Source organism: Somniosus microcephalus, chromosome 19, assembly GCF_052327205.1.
Source record: "Somniosus microcephalus isolate GS21.2 chromosome 19, FLI_Smic_1.0, whole genome shotgun sequence".
NCBI classification, from domain to species: Eukaryota; Metazoa; Chordata; class Chondrichthyes; order Squaliformes; family Somniosidae; genus Somniosus; species Somniosus microcephalus.
Window position 1 is genome coordinate 63,714,796 of NC_141005.1, and position 20,804 is coordinate 63,735,599.

The 20,804-nt window shown below is 44.9% G+C and overlaps 1 protein-coding gene across 1 annotated transcript in view; it reads left to right on the forward strand.

Moving 5' to 3' along the window:
• Positions 1 to 20,804, forward strand: part of LOC147104530 (uncharacterized) — a 190,816-nt gene that overhangs the window by 105,391 nt on the left and 64,621 nt on the right. Inside the window, exon 4 of the mRNA XM_085961913.1 lies at positions 7,032 to 7,086. Within this exon, the coding sequence (XP_085818039.1) occupies positions 7,032 to 7,086 (55 nt within the window). The remainder of the gene's footprint in view (positions 1 to 7,031; positions 7,087 to 20,804) is intronic.

Here is a 20,804-nt window from a genome sequence, read left to right on the forward strand (position 1 = left end):
TAAGGGAATAACTGGTTTAGACTGCAGTACCGGCAGTGACCACCCCTGTATAAAAGGCCCTAGCAGGCTTCTGTAGTTTCAGTTTCCAGCTGCCTCTTGTTCAGTAAAGTACCTGTTAAACTGTTCTCCCGAAGTCCGTGTATCATTGAGGCGCGGACTTTACAGCTTTCATAGCACGACACCGCTGACCATAATTTCCAGCCTTCTATAGTTTACACCATGCAAAATGCCACATAACAGATTGCATGTTGTTCACACAGTCATGGACTCTCCCAGTTTAATTCCCTGTGGGAGTTCAATACTCACTGGAACTGTGAAACCTCTCCCTGACCCCTGTAGGTAATCAATCAAACTAAAATTCCAGGATGTCGATGTAATGTTACTTGAGCTGGGCTAGTTGCATTCCAGAGGTGACATTTCCACGCTGCCCACGGGACTGGAGACATGTTCCACAAGGCATTTGATTGTCTATATCTATACTTATATTCTTTAATGCTGTTCTTAACCAGACAATCATCAGGTTACTTTTAAAAGGGTTTGATCAATACAACATTAACTGCTTTCAAAAAGTCTGTTCTGCACACCTAACTTCTCGGCTTCCTTGAGAATCAGCAGATTTGTGCTTGTATCTCTATTCATAGTTCGTTAAATAACCTGTTTACATCAACATTATCCATTCTTCTTGTTTTGAAAAACCTCTCAATGCTCTGTTTTCAAATCTATCCTGAGAGTCGTTCTTCACAATTTCGAGCACTGCGTTCTAAATTCATCCTTGTTGCTCTTCTCTGAGTTTGCTTCCACGCACCTTTTTGAAGGAAGTGTGTCCAATATTCCATAATATTCTAAATATGGTCTCACCTATCAGTTGTACAAAATAATCTGCTTTCAGCTTGTCATCAAATACTCCAAAGATGTACCCCAGTACTTGGTTTATCTTTTTAAGTGGTTCACGTTGACTGGATGCTTTGAGTGACCCTTTCACATTCAAATCATTCTGCTTCACCCATTCTTTACCCAACCCGCTTAGTTAGTACAGATCCCTTTGAATGCCATCAATAGGTCTGTCACTAGTCACCTGAGCACCTAGCTTATTGTCATCAGCAATATTATAATTATTGCAATATAAGAATGTAGAGAAGATGTTTCCACTTGTGCAGGAGTCCAAAACTAGGGGTCATAAATATAGGATAGTCACCAATAAATCCAATCAGGAGAAACTTCTTTACCCAGAGAGTAGTTAGAATGTGGAACTTGCTACCACAGGGAGTAGTTGAGGTGAATAGCATAGATGCATTTAAAGGGAAGCTAGATAGGTACATGAGGGAAAAGAATAGAAGAATATGCTGATATGGTTAGATGAAATAGGGTGTGAGGAGGCTCGTATGGAGCATAAACACTGGCATAGACCAGTCTGTTTCTGTGCTGTAAATTCTATGTAATAATATGATTAGAAGTACCCTTCTGCATATTGTTGGTGAATGGTGTGACCAGCTGGAGACCCAGAGTGTTCCCTATGATCCTAGTATTGGTCCTCAGACAGAGCTTCTTCCTTTTATCATTACCTTCTGCTTTGTATTGCCAAACCAATTCTCCAGCTAACTTGCCACCAGTTCCATGAGCCATGATCTTCTTTAAAAGCTTTGCACATGGAAATGTGTCAAATGTTGTCGGAAAGTCGGAAAAAAAATTATACCCACTGGATGCCTGTTACTCACTAATTTAGTTAGCTCCTCAAAGAATTCCAGTAGAATTGTGAAGGGCAATCTATTTGTAAAATCTTGCTGACTTATGCCTACTATGGCCTCCATACTGTTCATATGTGCATCGATAGCATCCTACTAAATGCTCTTGAGGAATTAACCTTACTACTGATGTTAGACTAACTGGTCAAATTTCTCAGTTGATGGCCTAGAAATTCAGTTGGGCCCCGTTTGGGGCGCCAAGCTCGCCTGGGCGCCGGAATTACCGCTGCGAGCGGAGCCACTAGCGCCATCCCGATATTCAGTTTCAGCGCCCCAAACGGAAGCGGGCCGCTACTCGAGGCTCCCCGCGCCCCGCTTGGGGCGCTCACACTGAATATCGCCGCGCTAAGGGCCACAGCGCCACACGCTGCGGCATGGCACGCTGCGGTACTGCAGGCCTTCCTCCCACTGTTAAGGGGGAGGTGCCTGCAACAGCGCGATCCCCGCTCGCGAGTGCTGGCAAATGAGCCCGGCACCAAGGAGAAGTGCCGGGCTCTCGGGAAACAGCCGGCAATGCCGCGGGGGGGGGCGTTTAGGAGGCCGGGGACAGAGGTGCTGGCAGGCGGCCACCGAAAAAGCAGCCGCCCCGCACCTCCACCTTAACTTGCGCCACTACCGCCACAGGTAGGCCCTGTGAACCGGTCGCGATTTGCGACCGGCGTTAAAGAGGCGGGCGCGACCAAATATGGTGATCGGGGCGGGAGCGGGGCGCTGCGCACACCGATGATGTCATCGGTGGCGGCGCAGCGCTACAGGCTAACGTCGCCATTAGCGCCCCGCTAAATATCGCGGGAGGTGTGGCCAGTGGCGCTAAAGCCACTAAGTGCCCTCTTTGGGCGCTAACTGGTGGCGCAGCCCACTGAATTTCTAGGCCGATATGTCTTAACCTTTTTTTGAATTTGGGGAATATATTTGCTATCCTGCAGTTCTTGTGTTGCAGCCTAAGTAATTATTGAGCTTCAGTGTTTAATGTTATTTATTATTATAGAGAAACCTGGGTGAAGGACCAGGGCCCATAGTGCAGGAGAATGCCAACCATTGGAAAGAGCTAGAGTGAAGATGAGGTAAATCAAGAAGTAATGATTAGGAAAAACAAAGCCTGAGTTTGAAAAGCCTGTAGGTTGTAAGATGAAGGGAACAATTAGATTGGGAAGGAGTTTTACAGTTACTGGTCTGGGACTGACGGTGAGCTCACTCTCAGCACTGTGAGGATACAGGGTGGAGAAGAAGTTTAGGAGGAGCAAGAGATTAATCTTCAGGACAACGATGACATAGTAGTATTGATAAACCAAAGTGTTAATTTCCTTAAAAGTATGAGGCTGTATTGTATCTGATCCAGGTGCCCTGTGGGCATTTAATGCTTTGAGTTTCTTCATAGCACTCACTAATTACTTCTGTGTATGTCATACACGTCTAAGCCAATTTGATTGGCTCTGGAATCTGTCCACTAGCTTTATTCACAAAGATTGATGTGAAGAGTTAATTGACCATTTCTGGTATATTTATGTTAAAAAGATCCCTCTTGTAACATCTTTTTATTCTGCAACAGTTCAGTTACTTCAAATGTAGCTTAAAAAGTCTTACTATTGGTGTTAACATCAATCCACCTTTCTGTTTCACTCACTGACTCACATGAGCACCAAACCTCAGTGCTGTCTGATTCCATATATATGTATAATAACTCCTCATATATATATCTATTAAAATATTTCAACAATTCAACTGAAGCTCACGGTACTTCAGAGAAAGCAAGAAGCCCAGGCCACCTTCCTTCTCATACGTCAGAGCAAAGTTATCTGCACTGCTTCTCCTTGTCCCTAAGTGTTTAACAATGCTCCGAGATCTCTGTGCTCCTTCAATTCTGACCTCTTGAGCGTCCCTGATTTTAATCGCTCCACCATTGGCGGCTGTCAAGGCCCTAAGCGCTGGAATTCCCTCCCTAAATTTCTCTGCCTCTCCACCTCTCTTTCTTCCTTTAAGACACTCCTTAAAACCTACCTCTCATCTGCCCGAATACAGGAAACTTTGTGATATCCGGCACCAACGGGACCGAGCTGTTGCCGTCCCATCAAAACTGCCGGACAAACCAGCGCTAATGTTGAAACATATGGAGATTTTGAGCTCCGTATCTGGCAACAAACCCTTAGCAACAGCTTCTAAACAGTCGGCCGTACCTTCCAAGCGTCTCTGTAGCTTAGCAACAGCTTCAACGAGACCTTGCAGAGCCTGACTGGTGAAAAAAAAGCAACGAAAAGAAAAAAAACTTAACGAAACGGCTCCTGATTTTTGCTGGTGGCTCGAGCATTCCGGACAGTTAACCTCCGGATAAACCAAAGTTTCCTGTATCTTCTTATGTGGCTTGGTGTCAAATTTTGTTTGATAACACTTCTGTGAAGCACCTTGGGACGTTTTACTACGTTAAATGTGCTATATAAATACAAGTTGTTGTTGGATACAACAACAACTATATAGTATGGCCTGGGGTGAATTGATCCATCTGACTTTCATCTTTGGCTCTCTCCAAAACCTGCTATTGCCAAAGGCCGTGATTCACAGTCTGCCCGGCCATAGGATGTGAACAGAACTTAGATTCTGCATCATTCTCTCTTGTTTTCCTGTAAGAGAAGGTGAGGGAGTGTTATTTGGAGTGATGCTACCTCAGCGTCCAAAGAACAATGATTAAAATTGTAGAACTATATCAATCGAATAGTTGTTCCCTTTTTTTTATATAGTCTCTGTGGTAACTCTCCAAGTTGGCATAGTTGAGATCAGGAGATCACCATGAGGTGAATCATAGGCATTATTTTGCGTCCCATCATTGCATAGTGGAACATTCTTAAGAGTGACGCTCAAGACCCGTAAAAAATGCCAGCAAAGCACTCTAGAGGAATAGAATTCGGAAGCAGCGAAGTTATGTTAAACTTATATAGAACCTTGGTTAGACCACACTTGGAGTACTGTGCACAGTTCTAATTTCCATATTACAAAAAGGATAGAAGCACTGGAGAAAGTGTAAAAAAGATTTACTGGAATGATCCCATACCTGAAAGGGTACAACCATCAGGAATGACTAACAGGCTGGGGCTCTTTTCTCTAGAAAAGACAAGTTTGAGAGGTGAACTGATAGAGGTCTTTAAAATTATGAAAGGGTTCGATAGGTTAGATGTAGAGAAGATGTTTTCATTTGTGGGGAGTCCAAAACTAGGGGCCATAAATATAAGATAGTCTATATTTCCTAAGGAGGCTGAAGGGATGTAACCTGTCACCCCTGATCCTCTCTAACTTTTACCGCTGCACAATAGAGAGCATCCTGACAAACTGTATCACAGTATGGTATGGCAGCTGTAGCTACTGTAACCGGAAAGCCCTGCAGCGGGTAGTCAAAACTGCCCAACGCATTACCGGCACCCGGCACATATACCAGAAACGCTGTTTACGGAGGTCACGGTCCATCATCAAAGACCCTACCCACCCCAGCCACAGTCTGTTCGCCCTCCTGCCATCTGGGAGACGCTACAGATGCATTCGCACCCGTACGACCAGATTTAGGAACAGCTTCTTTCCCAGAGCTGTCATCCTACTGAACTCCACAAATAAACTCTAAAGCCTGCACATCTGCCAATGCACTTTATTATGGTTATGTTTATGTTAATGTATTACAAGCCAAATGTATGTTGAATGTTTAAATGTTTTAATCTAAATGTACACTCTCGGGAGCCACAAGCCTACATTTCGTTGTACTGCACTTGTGCACTAACAATGACAATAAAAGTTGATTTGATTTGATTTGATTTGATTTGATAATAAATCCAGTGAGGAATTTAGGAGAAACTTCTTTACTCGGAGAGTGGTTAGTGGTTAGAATGTGGAACTCACTGCCACAAGGAGTAATTGAGGCGAATAGCAGAGATGCATTTAAGGGGAAGCTAGAAAAACACATGAGGGAGAAAGGAATCGAAGGATATGTCGATAGAGGGAGGCTCATGTGGAGTATAAACACCGACATAGACCAGTTGGGCTGAATGGCCTGTTTCTGTGCTGTGAATTCTATGTGAGAAGGGCACTATTTGGGTTAGTGGTGCTCAACAGAAAGTTAGTGACACTGTGTATGTGTGTGTGGGTCTGGAGTCGGGGGGCGGGGGGGAATCTGTGATTGAATATCTTAACCTATGTTGCCAAGATTGAAACAAGTGCTTCCTGGACAATGATCCAAAACAAAGTTCTACGTTAAACTCTCAGTAACATTAGTTCTTTATGAGAATTTAACGTAGAACGTTGTTGCCTCAGTATTGTTTGATCTTGTAACTTAACACATTAGAACCTTTTTCAGATCTGCTGGGATGACCTGCGGGGCTGGCTTAAACTGGAAAGAGATGTGTGAAAGGGTTTATCGCCTCTGCTTGGAATAGACTTTGTGGTCGCGAGGTGTGAGAAAATGTGCCCTCTCTGTTGAGAGCAGATGTGTTGTGGCAATTTCGGTAAATTGGGTTCATCTCTTTGCTGGGAAGTCGGAAGAAGTAGTAGAAAGAGTTAATTCTTTCTGTTGGGATCACTCTGTGTTGCAGCAAGGTAATTGAAAGGGTTGATCCCTTCTTCTGGGAACAAGGGTTTTGTACTTACTAGGTATGGATAGAGTTAATCCCCTCTGTTGGGAACAGGTTTCCGGTGACTCCCTGAAACTGGGAAGAGGTGAGGGGAATGCCTTAATCCCTGCAGCCTGGAACAGCCTGTGCAGTAGTTGGTTCTAGCTCATTAAAGGGAGGGTTAATATCCTGAGTCATGTCTGGCTACTGCTGCTGCCATTGGAATGCATCTCCCTATTGATGAGGTTTTCTAACTGAAGGATAAGCAGAACGATGTTGTGACTATGTACTGCTGCTGATGTGCAATCCGATAGCGAGGCCTCGAGACAGCTAAAAGAAGCAGTCTGTGTGTAATGTAATTACAGTGCTGACGAGGGCTGTGATGCAGGATTAGGTACTATATACAGTACAGAAACTGCTCGACACTCCAGTCGCACTCCTGGGGCGTAGGTGGGCGAAGATACCAGTTGTGTCGGTCAAAAGGATGCTTAACTTGTTTTTAAATGTTTTTGACTCACAGGATCGCAGTGAGGAGATTGCTTATCAACAGGAGCAGTTTTGCTGATTCCTGCCACATTCGAAGCGTGTGGTGGCTGGATTCTCGTAGAACTATTTTATTTTAATGTTGGCTGCAGAGGATTATTTTTTAAAAGCTTTCTTTTTTTCTTCCCCCCCCCCTCCGCCACCCCTCTCCTCCCCGTTGTAGGGCAGTGCCACGCTGCATCTCTATCCACATTTCCGACCTCTCCTGGAGTTTCAAGGTAAGAGCTATCTTCAGTGAGGTGGGTGTGAGCCTTTAAAGCGTAACCCTTTCCAGAAAAGGGAGTTCTTCTGAGTACCAAAATAATGAAAGCGTGTGATGTGTTCGAGGCAGCATTGTCCATTGAAGCTGCTATTTGTACTTTAGAGAGTCAAGCTCGTTCATGTGCTGAGGGGACAGGGTTGGAGCGGACCATGAGTTAAAAGGGTGACACTGATTTAAACACGATGCATGTACAGTAGGGTGAAGCTGAGCCATGTAAGGCCAAGGGAGTTGACACCGATGGGTGTTTGGATTACCATCTTTAGTTGCAGTCGTCGGATCTCCCATCATGGACCCTTGTCTTTGTGGCTGGTTGTTTTGCGACCTGTGCGTGGATGTGTGATGCCTTGCGACAGCTCAGGCTTGCTCCCAGTTGCGGTGCCATCTGCAGCAACCCTCTGCACCACAGGAAAATTGACGGAGGGTTTCTCTCACCGTCAGGACCCATTTTACGGTGGTGGTACTTGCCATCATTTAAAGAGGGGCACTCCATAATGTATCCCATCAGGGGGCTCCTCTCCCGCTTTTCCAGCTGGGTCCCCCTATTTTAGCTCCCACTGGTCAGCCTGTGAAAGTTGTGATGGTCCCGTAGGTAACGTTATGTTATTTACACTGGCCCCTTTCACTATGAAAGAAAGTTGGCTCAATCAATGTAGAAAGCACAAAGGGCGAGCAAGTGTGTAACCTCTGAAATGTAGGTGACACCCAAAATATTCCGGTAACTTGGAAATGAGGACGATGCAAATGAACTGAAAGGGCATCAGCGGATGTTACCATTAACCAGGTGCTTCAACCTGCAGCTTGTGAGCAGCCATTTTGTATAGAACGGGGGCATTACGAATGGGGGATTAGCGCCCACTCCTCCTGTTTATGAAACTTCAGGAAGTCATGTGAGGGGGAGTTTTACACACAAGCTGTTTGTGCACAAGCTGTCTCTTAACTGTCAGATTCAAAGCAAAATCCACAATAAACAGGGTTAGCCGGGAGGGTGTACAATTACCTCCCTTTATTGCGTTCTGCATTATGTAACATTCAGTAAAATACAGTTTGTCTTTCAGCAGCTACAGTTAGAAGCATCTCCGCGTATTGGTGCTTTTATTCCATCGTGCGTACTCACACGCACTCTCAAACGTGTGTGAATTGGCGTCTGTGCCTCTCCACAATTTCTCCTGAATCATACATTAGAAGCAAAAACCAGGTCACTGTCAGAAAGCTTAAACTGTGCAGAATGCAGCTGCCCTTCATCATTTTATCGGCTGTAGTTCCGGAGAGATGTGCGCCATACACAGTATTAGTGCTGGAGGCAGTAAATAGTCATAATCCGCACCCTGTCCTCTGCCGCGTGTGGGTGACATTGCAGGGTCAGACAGGATAGCCTTTGCTCTCAGCATTTTAGCTTAAAAATCTATTGGAGCAAAACAAGTCCTTATCAGAGCCATGTAGAAGTGTTTCAGAAATCATCAGAACCATGTAGCATATTTTCCACTGTAGATAATCATTAAGTGGGAAGAGGTGGGTTGAAAGGGTTAATCCATCTGTTAGGAATAGGCTGGCCAATCTCTCCCTGTAACTGGGAAGAGGTGGGTTGAAAGGTGTGAATTCTGTACAAAATGTATTTTCCCAGGCTGCTTCTAACACTTAGGTTTAAAGCAGATAAATCTTTGATCATGAAGGATAGAGATGTACTGTTAAGTGTGGAAGTCTTTCCTTTTATAATGTTTAGAGCTCTACAATAACCCAGCTGAATCCGACAGCATCAGCCCTACAGCAACCTTATCCTTGAGTGCTTCCCTGTAAAATACACGCCTGCACAGGCACTCCAGTGCAGTACTCAGTGAGTGCTGCATCATCCACTCTGCTGCCCTTTGAATGAAGCATTAATTCAAAACCTTGTCTACCTGTTCTGGTGGTTCTCATGGTACTGTTAGAAGAGCAAGGACCTTTCTAGGGTCCTGGCCTGATTTGGTTGGTAACGCCTCAAATTTAAAATTCTCATCCTAGTGTTCAAATCCTTCCACGGCCCCACCCCTTCCCATCTCTGCAGCCTCCTCCAGCTCTACAACTCTCCGAGATCTCTGCGTTCCTCCAATTCTGGCGTTCAGCTCTGGAATTCCCTCCCTAAACCTCTCCGCCTTCCTACCTCTCTTTAAGACGCTCCTTAAAACCTACCTCTTTGACCAAGCTTTTGGCCATCTGTCCTAATAGGCCCTTATGTGGCTTGTGTCAAATGTTGTCTGATAACACTCCTGTGAAGCACCTTGGGGCATTTTCCTACGTTAAAAGTGCTTTGTACTCGAAGGGGTGGTGCCGCTGCAGTACAGTGTCTTGCAAGACACTTTGTTTATACACAGAGAAGGATCAGTGACATGAGCTGCAGTACAACAATGCCATGATGTGTTTTGCTCTATTATGTGTAGTTTTCAATAAATGTTAAGTTTTAAAAGGATGAAAACTGCCTTTAAAATATGCAAAGAAAGCACTTGATTTCTGCATGGCATTCTCGACCTCAAGATGTCCTGAAGCCAACATATTCCTGTCGAAGTGCAGTCACTGTTGTTTTGTAGGCAAAGGCAGCAGCCAATCAAGCGCAGTAGAGAGTCTGCAGGTTGGCGTGTTGTCCAACATGATGGTGCAGGGTGTTCAGGAACGCTACGTCAGCCTGAAGACTTCCAGTACGCTGGCGCCATCCCCTATTAAATGCCCGGTGCCCAAAACTGTTGACGTGCAGCACCGAGAGGCTGTCAGCTTTGATATTCCATTTACCAGCCAGGGTCTTGATCAGAAGCTGGGGCTGATGAACGTAGTTCACCTCCTCCAGAACTAAGTAGGTGCGGCAGGATGTGGCCTCATTTATTGCTGTGTCCCTGTCTTGTACTTCAATCCAAATAGGCTCGAGGTTAATGGAAAATGAAACAGCTGCAAGTATCCTGCTGTCCATTTTCAGACAAGTTCCATTTAAAAGTCAATTAGTTGCACTTGATTTTTTTTTTAATTGCCAAAAATGTATTTGAGAAAGATGAATTTCTCTGAATTTTGTCAGGAAAAAATATCGAAATGACCATAGTATTTCAGTTTAGTGTTTATTTTCAATTTACTTCTGTCACCTAACTGTTTTATTGCAGTCTGTTGCTTGACTGCAAGCCTAAAGCAGGAGGCCGGTAATCCAACTGTGGCCCAGCGTGTGTATCACAACCTGCAAGCCATTTTAATAGAGCAGGAACAAGATTATCCAATAACTTTATGTTCCTATAGCAACGGTCAGCTGCTGTCAAACCAGAACCTTAATGTCAGGCACGGCAAAGAATGCCGTGATGATATATATTTTTTTAACTTTGAAAACTCTTAAAAATAGGGTGTTTCTGAGATAATGTGATGACTCGTACCGCAGAGGAGTTTTAACACAACGACATGCTTTATTCAAATGGATGGATATCAATAAGATTTTGTGACACGTGCATTCGACTCAATTATTAATGTGCCTCCTCTGAGCAGATTCCTTGAAAATGAAGATCGGAGGAACAGAACGATAAAACGATATTCTATACAAATAATAAACCAGTATATATATGTATTTTTTTTTTTAAAACAGCAACCAGGTAAAAAGGATAGCAATGAAATGGTAAGCAAACCACAATTCAGTTAGAAGCTGGGGGGAAAGTGAAGGTGAAATTCTGAATAATAAACAAGAAAGGATTAAGTGAGATACTGAAAGGTCAGAGCTAGTCATATATTAATCATCTCTGTAGTCCATCTCCCATGGTGCTGGTCATAATGAGTCAGACATTAGGGTGTTTTACAAGATGGGCCTGCTAATCCTCGACAATAATCGTCCCTTCAACTCCTACCAGTGCCAGAGATGTCCTTTCCCCTATTACAGGGTATCTCTCTCTATCTTCCTGCATTCACCATGTTATCGAGTATCTCTCTCTATCTTTCTGCATGCCACTATTATAGGGTATCTCTATCTTCCTACACTCCCCTATTCTAGGGTATCTCTCGTTATCTTCCCACGTTCCCCATGTTATAAGGTATCTCTCGCTATCTCCCTGCATTCCCTGTTATAGGTTATCTCTGTCTACCTACATTACTACCCCCACCATTCCCCGGTCTTTGTCCATTTCCTAAACAACAGGCTTTCTTTCTCTCTCTTTTCTCTCCGCTATTCATTATGGTCTCTCTTGCTTTCTCATCCCCCAAACATGGTGTATCTCTGCCCTTCTGTCTCTCCTGTCATCCCAGCGAGTGTCACTCTTGCTCTCTGTGTTCCTCCCCAACCAGGGCGCCAACAACATCTCTTCCCCTCTGTGCTCCCCTCCCAACAGAATTTTTCTCCTATTCCACCTCAAGGGGATCTTCCCTCTCTCCCAAGAGGGTTTCTCCCTTGCTGCCAATCCCCCAGCAGTTTCTGCACCTCTCCCTGTTCCCTGTTCTGCAGCAGTGCTGAAATGAAAGTGTCAGCCATGGCTCAATCGGTAGCACCCTCACCTCTGAGTCAGAAAGGTTGTGGGTTCAAATCCCACTGCAGAGACTTGAGCACAAAAATCTAGGCTGACACTCCAGTGCAGTACTGAGGGAGTGCTGCACTGTCGGAGGTGCCGTCTTTCGGGTGAGACGTTAAACCGAAGCCCCGCCTGTTTCCTCAGGTGGATGTAAAAGATCCCGTGCCACTATTTTGAAGACGAGCAGGGGAGTTATCACCGGTGTCCTGGCCAATATTTATCCCTCAATCAACATCACTAGAACAGGTTATCTGGTCGTTATCACATTGCTGTTTGTGGGCGCTTTCTGTGCATAAATTCGCTGCCACGTTTCCTACATTACAACAGTGATTACACTTCAAAATAGTACTTCATTGCCTGTAAATAATAGGCTAACTAACAGAGAATCGGGATAAATGGGTCATTTTCAGGATGGCAATCTGTAACTAGCGGGGTGCCACAGGGATCAGTGCTGGGGCCTCAACTATTTTCAATCTATATTAATGACTTGGATGAAGGAAGTGAGTGTATTGTAGCCAAATGTGCAGACGATACAAAGATGGGTGGGAAAGCAAGTTGTGAGGAGGACACAGAGAGTCTGCAAAGGGATATAGATAGGTTAAGTGAGTGGGCAAGAATTTGGCAGATGGAGTATAATGTGGGAAAATGTGAAGTTATCCACTTTGGTAGGAAGAATAGAAAAGAAAAATATTATTTAAATGGAGAAAGACGACAGAATGTGGCGGTACAGAGGGATTTGGGTGTCCTCATACATGAAACACAAAAGGTTAACAAGTAATTAGGAAGGCAAATGGAATGTTGGCCTTTATTTCAAGGGGGATGGAGTATAAAAGTAGGGAAGTCTTACTACAACTGCACAGGGTATTGGTGAGACCACACCTAGAGCACTGCGTACAGTTTTGGTCCCTTTATTTAAGGAGGGATATACTTGCATTGGAGGCAGTTCAGAGAAGGTTCACTCGGTTGATTCCTGGGATGGAAGGGTAGTCTTATGAGGAAAGGTTGAGCAGGTTGGGCCGATACTCATTGAAGAATGAGAGGTGATCTTATTGAAACATAGAAGATTCTGAGGGGGTTGGACAGGGTAGACGCTGAGAGGATGTTTCCCTTGTGGGGGAATCGAGAACGAGGGGGCATAGTCTCAGAATAAGGGGTCGCCCATTTAAGACGGAGATGAGGAGGAATTTCTTCTCTCAGAGGGTCGTGAATCTTTGGAATTCTTTACCCCAGAGAGCTGTGGAAGCGGAGTCATTGAATATATTCAAGGCTGAGATAGACAGATTTTTGAGCAACAGGGGAGTCAAGGGTTATGGGGAGCGGGCAGGAAAGTGGAGTTGAGGCCAAATTCGGATCAGCAATTATCTCATTAAATGGTGGAGCAGGCTCGAGGGGCCGAATGGCCTGCTCCTGCTCCGATTTCTTATGTTCTTATGTAAAGCTCTTTGGGATGTCCGGTGGTCTTGAAAGGCGCTATATAAATGCAAGTCTTTTTAAATAAAGCTCGGAATTCACTCACTGGAGACGGCTTCCTGCTCTTGTACATACTGGAGCTGTAGTGGGTTATATCAGTGCTTCTTAAACTCCTTTTGGTTGTTCCCCATCAAAACGTTCTCATAATCTCTCTCAGTCCTCTAACTATGGATATTGTTATTGGTAAGTCTGCAAAAAGTTCTTCACTTTTGTTTTTCTCTTTTTCTTTCTACTCCAGTTCTGTTCTCTTTTCTGTCCTCCTCCACTTCTGCTCCTCCCTTTCTTTCTTTACCTCCACTTCTGTCTTTCAGCTCCTCCACATCTGTTTTTCTATTCTTAGCTTCTGTTTTTCCTTATTTCACTTCCCCGTTTCTTACTCTTTCTGTTTTTACCTCTCTTGTTTGCCTCCATAATACTTTTTTACTCTGTTTCTTGTGACGTTGTGCTATGGGGCAGGGAGCAGGACAGACAGCTGAAGGAGCTCAGAAAGTGAGAGGCACCGGGCTAGGGCCAGTGATGTTTCACAGGGAGCGGCAACGGGAGGGGAGGCGTGGGCTGCAGAAGCACTTAGAGCACGAGAGAGCAGGCTGAGATCTGAGGGGCAGAGCTCGTTATGTGCAAAAGGAAGCATAATCGTCGTGCTGCAATGTGGAGCCAGGCGGCCCCTGGGAATCGCAGTCTTAGATATCAGAAAATGAAATCCCGCATGTGTGCATTTTATTAATTTACATTGGGGGTGTCACAAGAGGACTCTGAACATGAGGAGTTAACTGTTTTAAGAGAGATAATGAAATATGGAGGAGGGTGTACTCATCATCCAGTGTGTTCAGAAGCCCACTGAGATGTGATAAACTGTTATGGAAGAGGATCTGTGGAAGCCAGGTTTATGGGTAACTTTGTGATTTGTTACATGGTACAACTTCCACCCTCCATAAACTTGAGCTCATTCAAAACTCTGCTGACCCAATCTTAACAGCACCAAGTCCCGTTCACCCATCACCCCTGTGCTCGCTGACCTACATTGGCTCCCTGTACACCCTTGTGTTCAAATCCCTCCACGGTCTTGCTCCTCCCTATCTCTGTAACTTCCTCCACTTTCTCACAGGGTCAGCTGTGGCTCAGTGGGTAGCACCCTTGCCTCTGAGTCAGAAGGTTGTGGGTTCATAGTCCCGCTCCAGTGACTTGAACATAAATATATTTAGGCTGACACTCCAGTGCAGTGCTGCACTGTCGGCGGTGTCGTCTTTCAGATGAGATGTAAAACCGAGGCCCCGTCTGCTCTCTCAGGTGGCTGTAGAAGATCCCATGCTGCTATTTCGAAGAAGAGCAGGGGAGTTATCCCTGGTGTCCTGGCCAACATTTATCCCTCAATCAACATCACTAGAACAGATTATCTGGTCATTATCACATTGCTGTTTGTGCGACCTTGCTGTGCGCAAATTGGCTGCCGCGTTCCCCACATTACAACAGTAACTCCACTTCAAAAGTACTTCATTGGCTGTAAAGTGCTTTGGGACGTCCAGTGGTCGTGAAAGGCGCTATATAAATGCAAGTCTTTTTTTTTCACTACAACCCTCCCAAAACTACATTCCTCCAATTCTGGCATCTTGTGCATCCCCAAATTCCTAATCCCACTATTGGCGGCTGTGCCTTCAGCTGCACTCAGCCCTAAGCTCTGGAATTCCTTCCCTAAACCTCTCCACCTTGCCACCTCACTCTCCTCCTTTAAGACACTCATTAAAACCTACCTCTTTGGCCAAGCTTTTGGTCACCTGTTCTAATATCTCCTTCTTTGGCTCGGTGTCAGTCTTTGTCTTGCAGGAAAGAGTTAAACTGACATCGCTGGCAGTTTCACTGAATGGTGTAATAAAGCCAATAATCTAATAGGTCTTTGCAGTAATAAGCTTTTTCTAAATTGCTGAACTGGCAGTTGAGATAACCTAAGCAGTAGTGTTAGAATGATTAACGACTGCATACTGTGTAACTTAGAGACAATCGCAAATAGTCGGATGCTGAACCATAATAGGCCTAGAGGATGTAAGTTCTGTTCTGGCAGGAAAGTAAAACAATGGGTTAGAAGTAAAGAGGCCTAGAGAGGCAGGAAAGGAGGACAATGAGTCAGAAGTACAATGTTGGTGAGACCCCATCTGGCATAAACAAAGGTCATAGGTGCAACAACAGCTTGTGGGATAACGGACATATACTTTTCCGATAATAAAGGCAGTACTTTAATGCAGCGCGGCATAGGCAGCCAATCAGTGAAGATGCATGTGGGCCAAGGTCCAATCAGGTAGCAGGAATGAATTTTGAATGAGCAGGACATATATGTATTGTAATGTATAAAAATGTAGTGTCTGCTGTAACAATTTGGAGAAGTCTGGCTAAGACAGAGCAGGCTAACTCCCCACCGGTGTAATAAAGACGACTTGATTATCGATCCGAGAACTTTGTGTCGAGTGTTGGTTTAAAATACTCCACAACAGTCTGATTATGCTCTTATGAAGCGCCTATGCTAAAGGCGCTATATAAATGCAAGTTCTAATAATAATAATAATAATAATCAACTTTATTGTCATTGTTAGTGCACAAGTGCAGTACAATGAAATGTAGGCTTGTGGCTCCCGAGAGTGTACATTTAGATTAAGACATTTAAACATTCAACATTCATTTGGCTTGTAATACATTAACATAAACATAATAAAGTGCATTGGCAGATGTGCAGGCTTTAGAGTTTATTTGTGGAGTTCAGTAGGATGACAGCCCTGGGAAAGAAGCTGTTCCTAAATCTGGTCGTACGGGTGCGAATGCATCTGTAGCGTCTCCCAGATGGCAGGGGGGCGAACAGACTGTGGCTGGGGTGGGTAGGGTCTTTGATGATGGTCCGTGACCTCCGTAAACAGCGTTTCTGGTATATATGCTCTATGGTCGGTAGCCGGGTGCCGGTAATGCGTTGGGCAGTTTTGACTACCCGTTGCAGGGCTTTCCGGTCATAGTAGCTACAGCTGCCATACCATACTGTGATACAGTTCGTCAGGATGCTCTCTATTGTGCAGCGGTAAAAGTTAGAGAGGATCAGGGGTGACAGGTTACATCCCTTCAGCCTCCTTAGGAAATATAGGCGCTGCTGGGCCTTCTTCACCAGAGAGGAGGTATTGAGGGACCAGGAAAGGTCTTGTTGTTTAGGGATTTTTAAAGGGGATTGATGCAGAACTGTCATGGCAGCCTTAATCAATTTAGTTGGTGGAAAATGATGGGTGAGGAAGGTTTTGTGTGGTATGGTTATTTATGCTGTATTTTCATTAATGACTAAACAAAAAGAGGAAAACCTTAGAGACTTAACCACCGAGGAGGAAGAAAATTGACTGATTTTCAGAGAAGAAAACTGACAAAAGTCCTTGTGTATGGCTTTTTCTGGGGGGGAAAATTCTGATGGATAATTGGAATTGTGAAGTTGGATTTTTGTAGATTAGATAATTGGAGGTTAGATTGTACAAAGAAATTGGAAAATAAAAATTCTTTCTCCGTGTAACGGGAAAAAATATCTGCGACAAAACAGCTAAAGGATCTGCCACAACAGAGAAGCTGCACTCACTTAATGTTACAAAAGAGACCTAATTACTCTAGAGAGGACATCCCACAGCTAGAATGATCCCTGCTCCAGGTATATTTTCCCTAATGCTGCTGTTATCCCGGTGGCAACGTTGGAAGCGGTTAAAAAAAAATACAATGAAACTTTCACTCCTCCCTCCCTGTAGCAAGTCTGGAGCAAGCTTGTTTAGCTCAAGGCCATGCATTATCTTCGTGATGTGGCAGTCACCCTAAAACGGCAGCCTGTGTGGGGCTGTAGTTTGTGCTCTAACCCCGGTAAGAGGATTGGGCTCACAATCCTGCAGTACCATGCAGACTGGCGATGATGTTGATTCCTCACACAGTGAATTTCTGCTTTAGCATAGGCAACTCGAGGACTGCACCTGGCTAAATGTCATATGCTGTTTATTTTGGGCAGCCTTCAACACTGGAACCATTCGATGTGTGAGGAACAATGGTTGAAGGCTGTCACTCTTCTATTTCCCCTCTGTCCCTCTGCACCCTAACTCTTCACCAGTTTTCATCAGACAGCATGGCCTACCTCTGCTGGACAGGGGCAGTGCACCAGAAGTATGCTGTGCCTGAGTTTCCCTCCCAAGGGCAGCCCCAGTGTAGGCCCGCTCCCTCCTCCTAGGGCCACAAAACTGGGTAGGAAAAAGGAGCATAGCTGCAGGACTTTCCACCAGCCTCATGGCCCAAGATATGCAGTGAATTTGAAAACACAAAGGCCGACTCATCTTCAGGCCTGTCTTCGGTTTGCTACCGGGCCCCCTCAAACCTTCCGATGTGAGGAGAATCCTGATGCAAGATCGCACTGTCAGCTTCATGGGACACCCCTCACGACTGGGTGCCCTCTGGCTGCAGGAACAGGAGGTTAAGGTGGCGGATTGACAGCACAGCCCTTCCCTCTCCTTTGCATCAGTGCGATGTGTCTGCACCTGTAGCGGACACACACGCCCAGCTCCATATCTCTCCTTCCCCCCCACCCCAACCCCGTCGAAGGGAATCCCTAGAAATCGTAGGGCAACATAAAGGGGGAAGAGACCTGGCATGATAGACCTCTGTCCCCTTTTTTCTTGACCGTTGCATCCAGGGATTTGGACCCCAAGTATCTGGAGATGAAACCACATTATAAGATTTGGGGGCACATTGTGGGAAATTCCTGGATTTGGAGAGGGGGCGATAACCCATGGAAAGATAATTTGGGAGGGCCACCACAAGCCTCATCCCTTCCACCCGCCATTGGTTGCACCTGTGCGTTTATCTGTTCATAGAATCTTAGAATGGTTACAGCACAGAAGGAGGCCATTTGGCCCGTCGCGCCCGTGCCGGCTCTCTGCAAGAGCACTTCAGCTAGCCCCACTCCCCCGCCCTTTCCCTGTAGCCCTGCAAATTTTTTTCCTTCAGGTACTTATTCAATTCCTGAAGGAATAAATCCAGTTCATGGATACTGATGCATGAAAAATTATACCTACCAACAGGAGTTTTGAATACTTTATACAGGAAAGTTTATCCAAGACTGATTCTGGATGTTGGTGTTGCGAGTGGTGAGGTACGTGGTAGCATTCTCCATATAGTTCCCCAATGTTGGACACAACTTGTTGAGCTCCCAAGTTGTGACACAGTCAGAACAACCCTTAATGATGTATAACCCAGCCGGGAATAATGAATGGGTAACCAGCAGTTGTCAGCCTGCCTTCTGCTCTCTTGGGTACGGTATGCTGTGTGCCGTGAGGAAAATTGGAGTATTGAGAAAGGGCGATTATAGTCTGAGATGTAGTCTTGGGGCTGAGGGATGGACTGCAGGTGTACAGGACTGAGTTAGGCACTGACTCTACATTACAGACAGTCCAAGAGAGGCATTCTGGTTGGCATAATGTGCCCCTTTTCTTGCCTTTGCAGCTCACGTGTACAGGTGTGGATTTGTTAGAAAGCTGCATCTATAATAATAATGGTTTGAATAACATGGTCAAGTCGTACATGAAGGTGCAACAACCATGTACCTTGTAAATGTTTCAGGACACTTTTCCCATTATTTTTTACATCTTCCGGATGCAGCTTTACTACCGCGGTGACAGACTCTGAACCAGTTTGGTCTATGTTGAGGCTGCAATCAATATTAACAATATTATATACCCATTCCACAGAAACATGGAAGATAGGAGCAGGAGTAGGCCATTCGGCCCCTCGAGCCTGCTCCGCCATTCAATGAGATCATGGCTGATCATTCAAATTCAGTACCCTGTCCCTGCCTTCTCCCCATATCCCTTGATCCCTTTAGCCTTAAGAAATATATCTAACTCCTTCTTGAATATATTTAATGAATTGGCCTCCACTGCCTTCTGTGGTAGAGAATTCCACAAGTTCACCACTCTCTGGGTCAAGAAATTCCTCTTCATTTCTGTCCTAAATGGCTTACCCCTTATCCTTAGACTGTGACCCCTGGTTCTGGACTCCCCGGCCATCGGGAACATCCTTCCTGCATCTAGTCTGTCTAGTCCTGTTAGAATTTTATAAGTTTTAATGAGAACCCCTCTCATTCTTCTAAACTCCAGCGAGTATAAGCCCAATCGACCCAATCTCTCCTCATACGTCATTCCTGCCATCCTAGGTATCAGTCTGGTGAATCTTCGCTGAACTCCTTCCATGGCAAGAACATCCTTCCTCAGATAAGGCGACCAAAACTGCATACAATACTCAAGATGTGGTCTCACCAAGGCCCTGTACAACTGCAACAAGACATCCTTGTTCTTGTACTCGAACCCTCTCGCCACGAAGGCCAGCATACCATTTGCCTTCTTAACCGCCTGCTGCACCTGCATGCTTACCTTCAGCGACTGGTGCACAAGGACACCCAGGTCTCGTTGCACTTCCCCTTCTCCCAATCTATTGCCGTTCAGATAATAATCTGCCTTCCTGTTTTTGCCACCAAAGTGGATAACCTCGCATTTATCCACATTATATTGCATCTGCCATGCTTCTGCCCAATCACCCAACCTGTCCAAATCACAGAGACATCAAAGCACATTGATTCTACTCAAGGTTTTATTTCAGTTAATTGGTAAATTTTTTAGTAGTACACTCAACATGTTAACCTAAATGCAAATATATTAATTCTGAAGTGACTAGTACATAAAGTGGGAATACCACCACCAAGAGGGAATCTTATCCCCAGAACTTTTTTTTTCCCAAGAGGGAACTTGGCTGGCCAGACCCTTGAGATGAGGCAATCTCTCCAACATGACTTGTTTTTAAGGTTGTGTCTCTGTCTCGCTCCGGCACATGTGCAATTTAAATTGTTTTATACTGTTGACCCGCCTCAGCAGAGGAACTGGTGCTCAGCACCAGCGACAAGCTGCGTTTATTGTTTCGATTCTCTTTCACCGTGTTTGGATGCCTCACTTCAATCTGGGGAGTGTTTTAAATCATTCAGAACAAATTTAATTTGTGTACTGACCTTGTGAGGAGGATCTGTGGGAGTGCTGAGTCACGCAGTTGTGAGGCCGACAGATGGATGGCTTTGCCTAATTGTCAGTGGAAATTGTGTGATGTTCATTTTGACTGCCTAAGGGGATTGATGGGTGAGAGAAGCAGGTAATGATTTTTTTTTTGGACAGTCAAGACAGGACCTGTGTAGAATAGAGCTGAGGTTGAAGGATTTTTATTCCCTGTTTTTATTCCTTTTAGGTTTACCTTCTATAAGTTGTGATTTGAAACAGGGAATTGTCAAGAGATTCCTTGCTGGTTATTTAATTTCATAAATCAGGATTACTACATGGTGGCATTGGTATACACTTATCTCACACTATCCTGCTACAACCAGAAATTGGTCCATACCAATCTATCTCTCTCTCTCTGACACACACACATACTGGGCCATAATTTACTGTAGCTGGTGAATAAACGGCACCTGACCTTCCTTCGACTTGCCCTTGTGTTGGAACATAGGACATGTTGGAACATGGAGAAGGAAGAGGCGGAGAGCTTGATGGGAAATTCAGGCTAGCTTAGCATTAGCTTATGAGGCAAATGAACTAGCCTGGTGTTTAAATTAGTATTTCCTTACAGCTAGACTGGTCATTAGTTTCAAGGTCTCTGTTAACTATTGAATAAAGAAAAT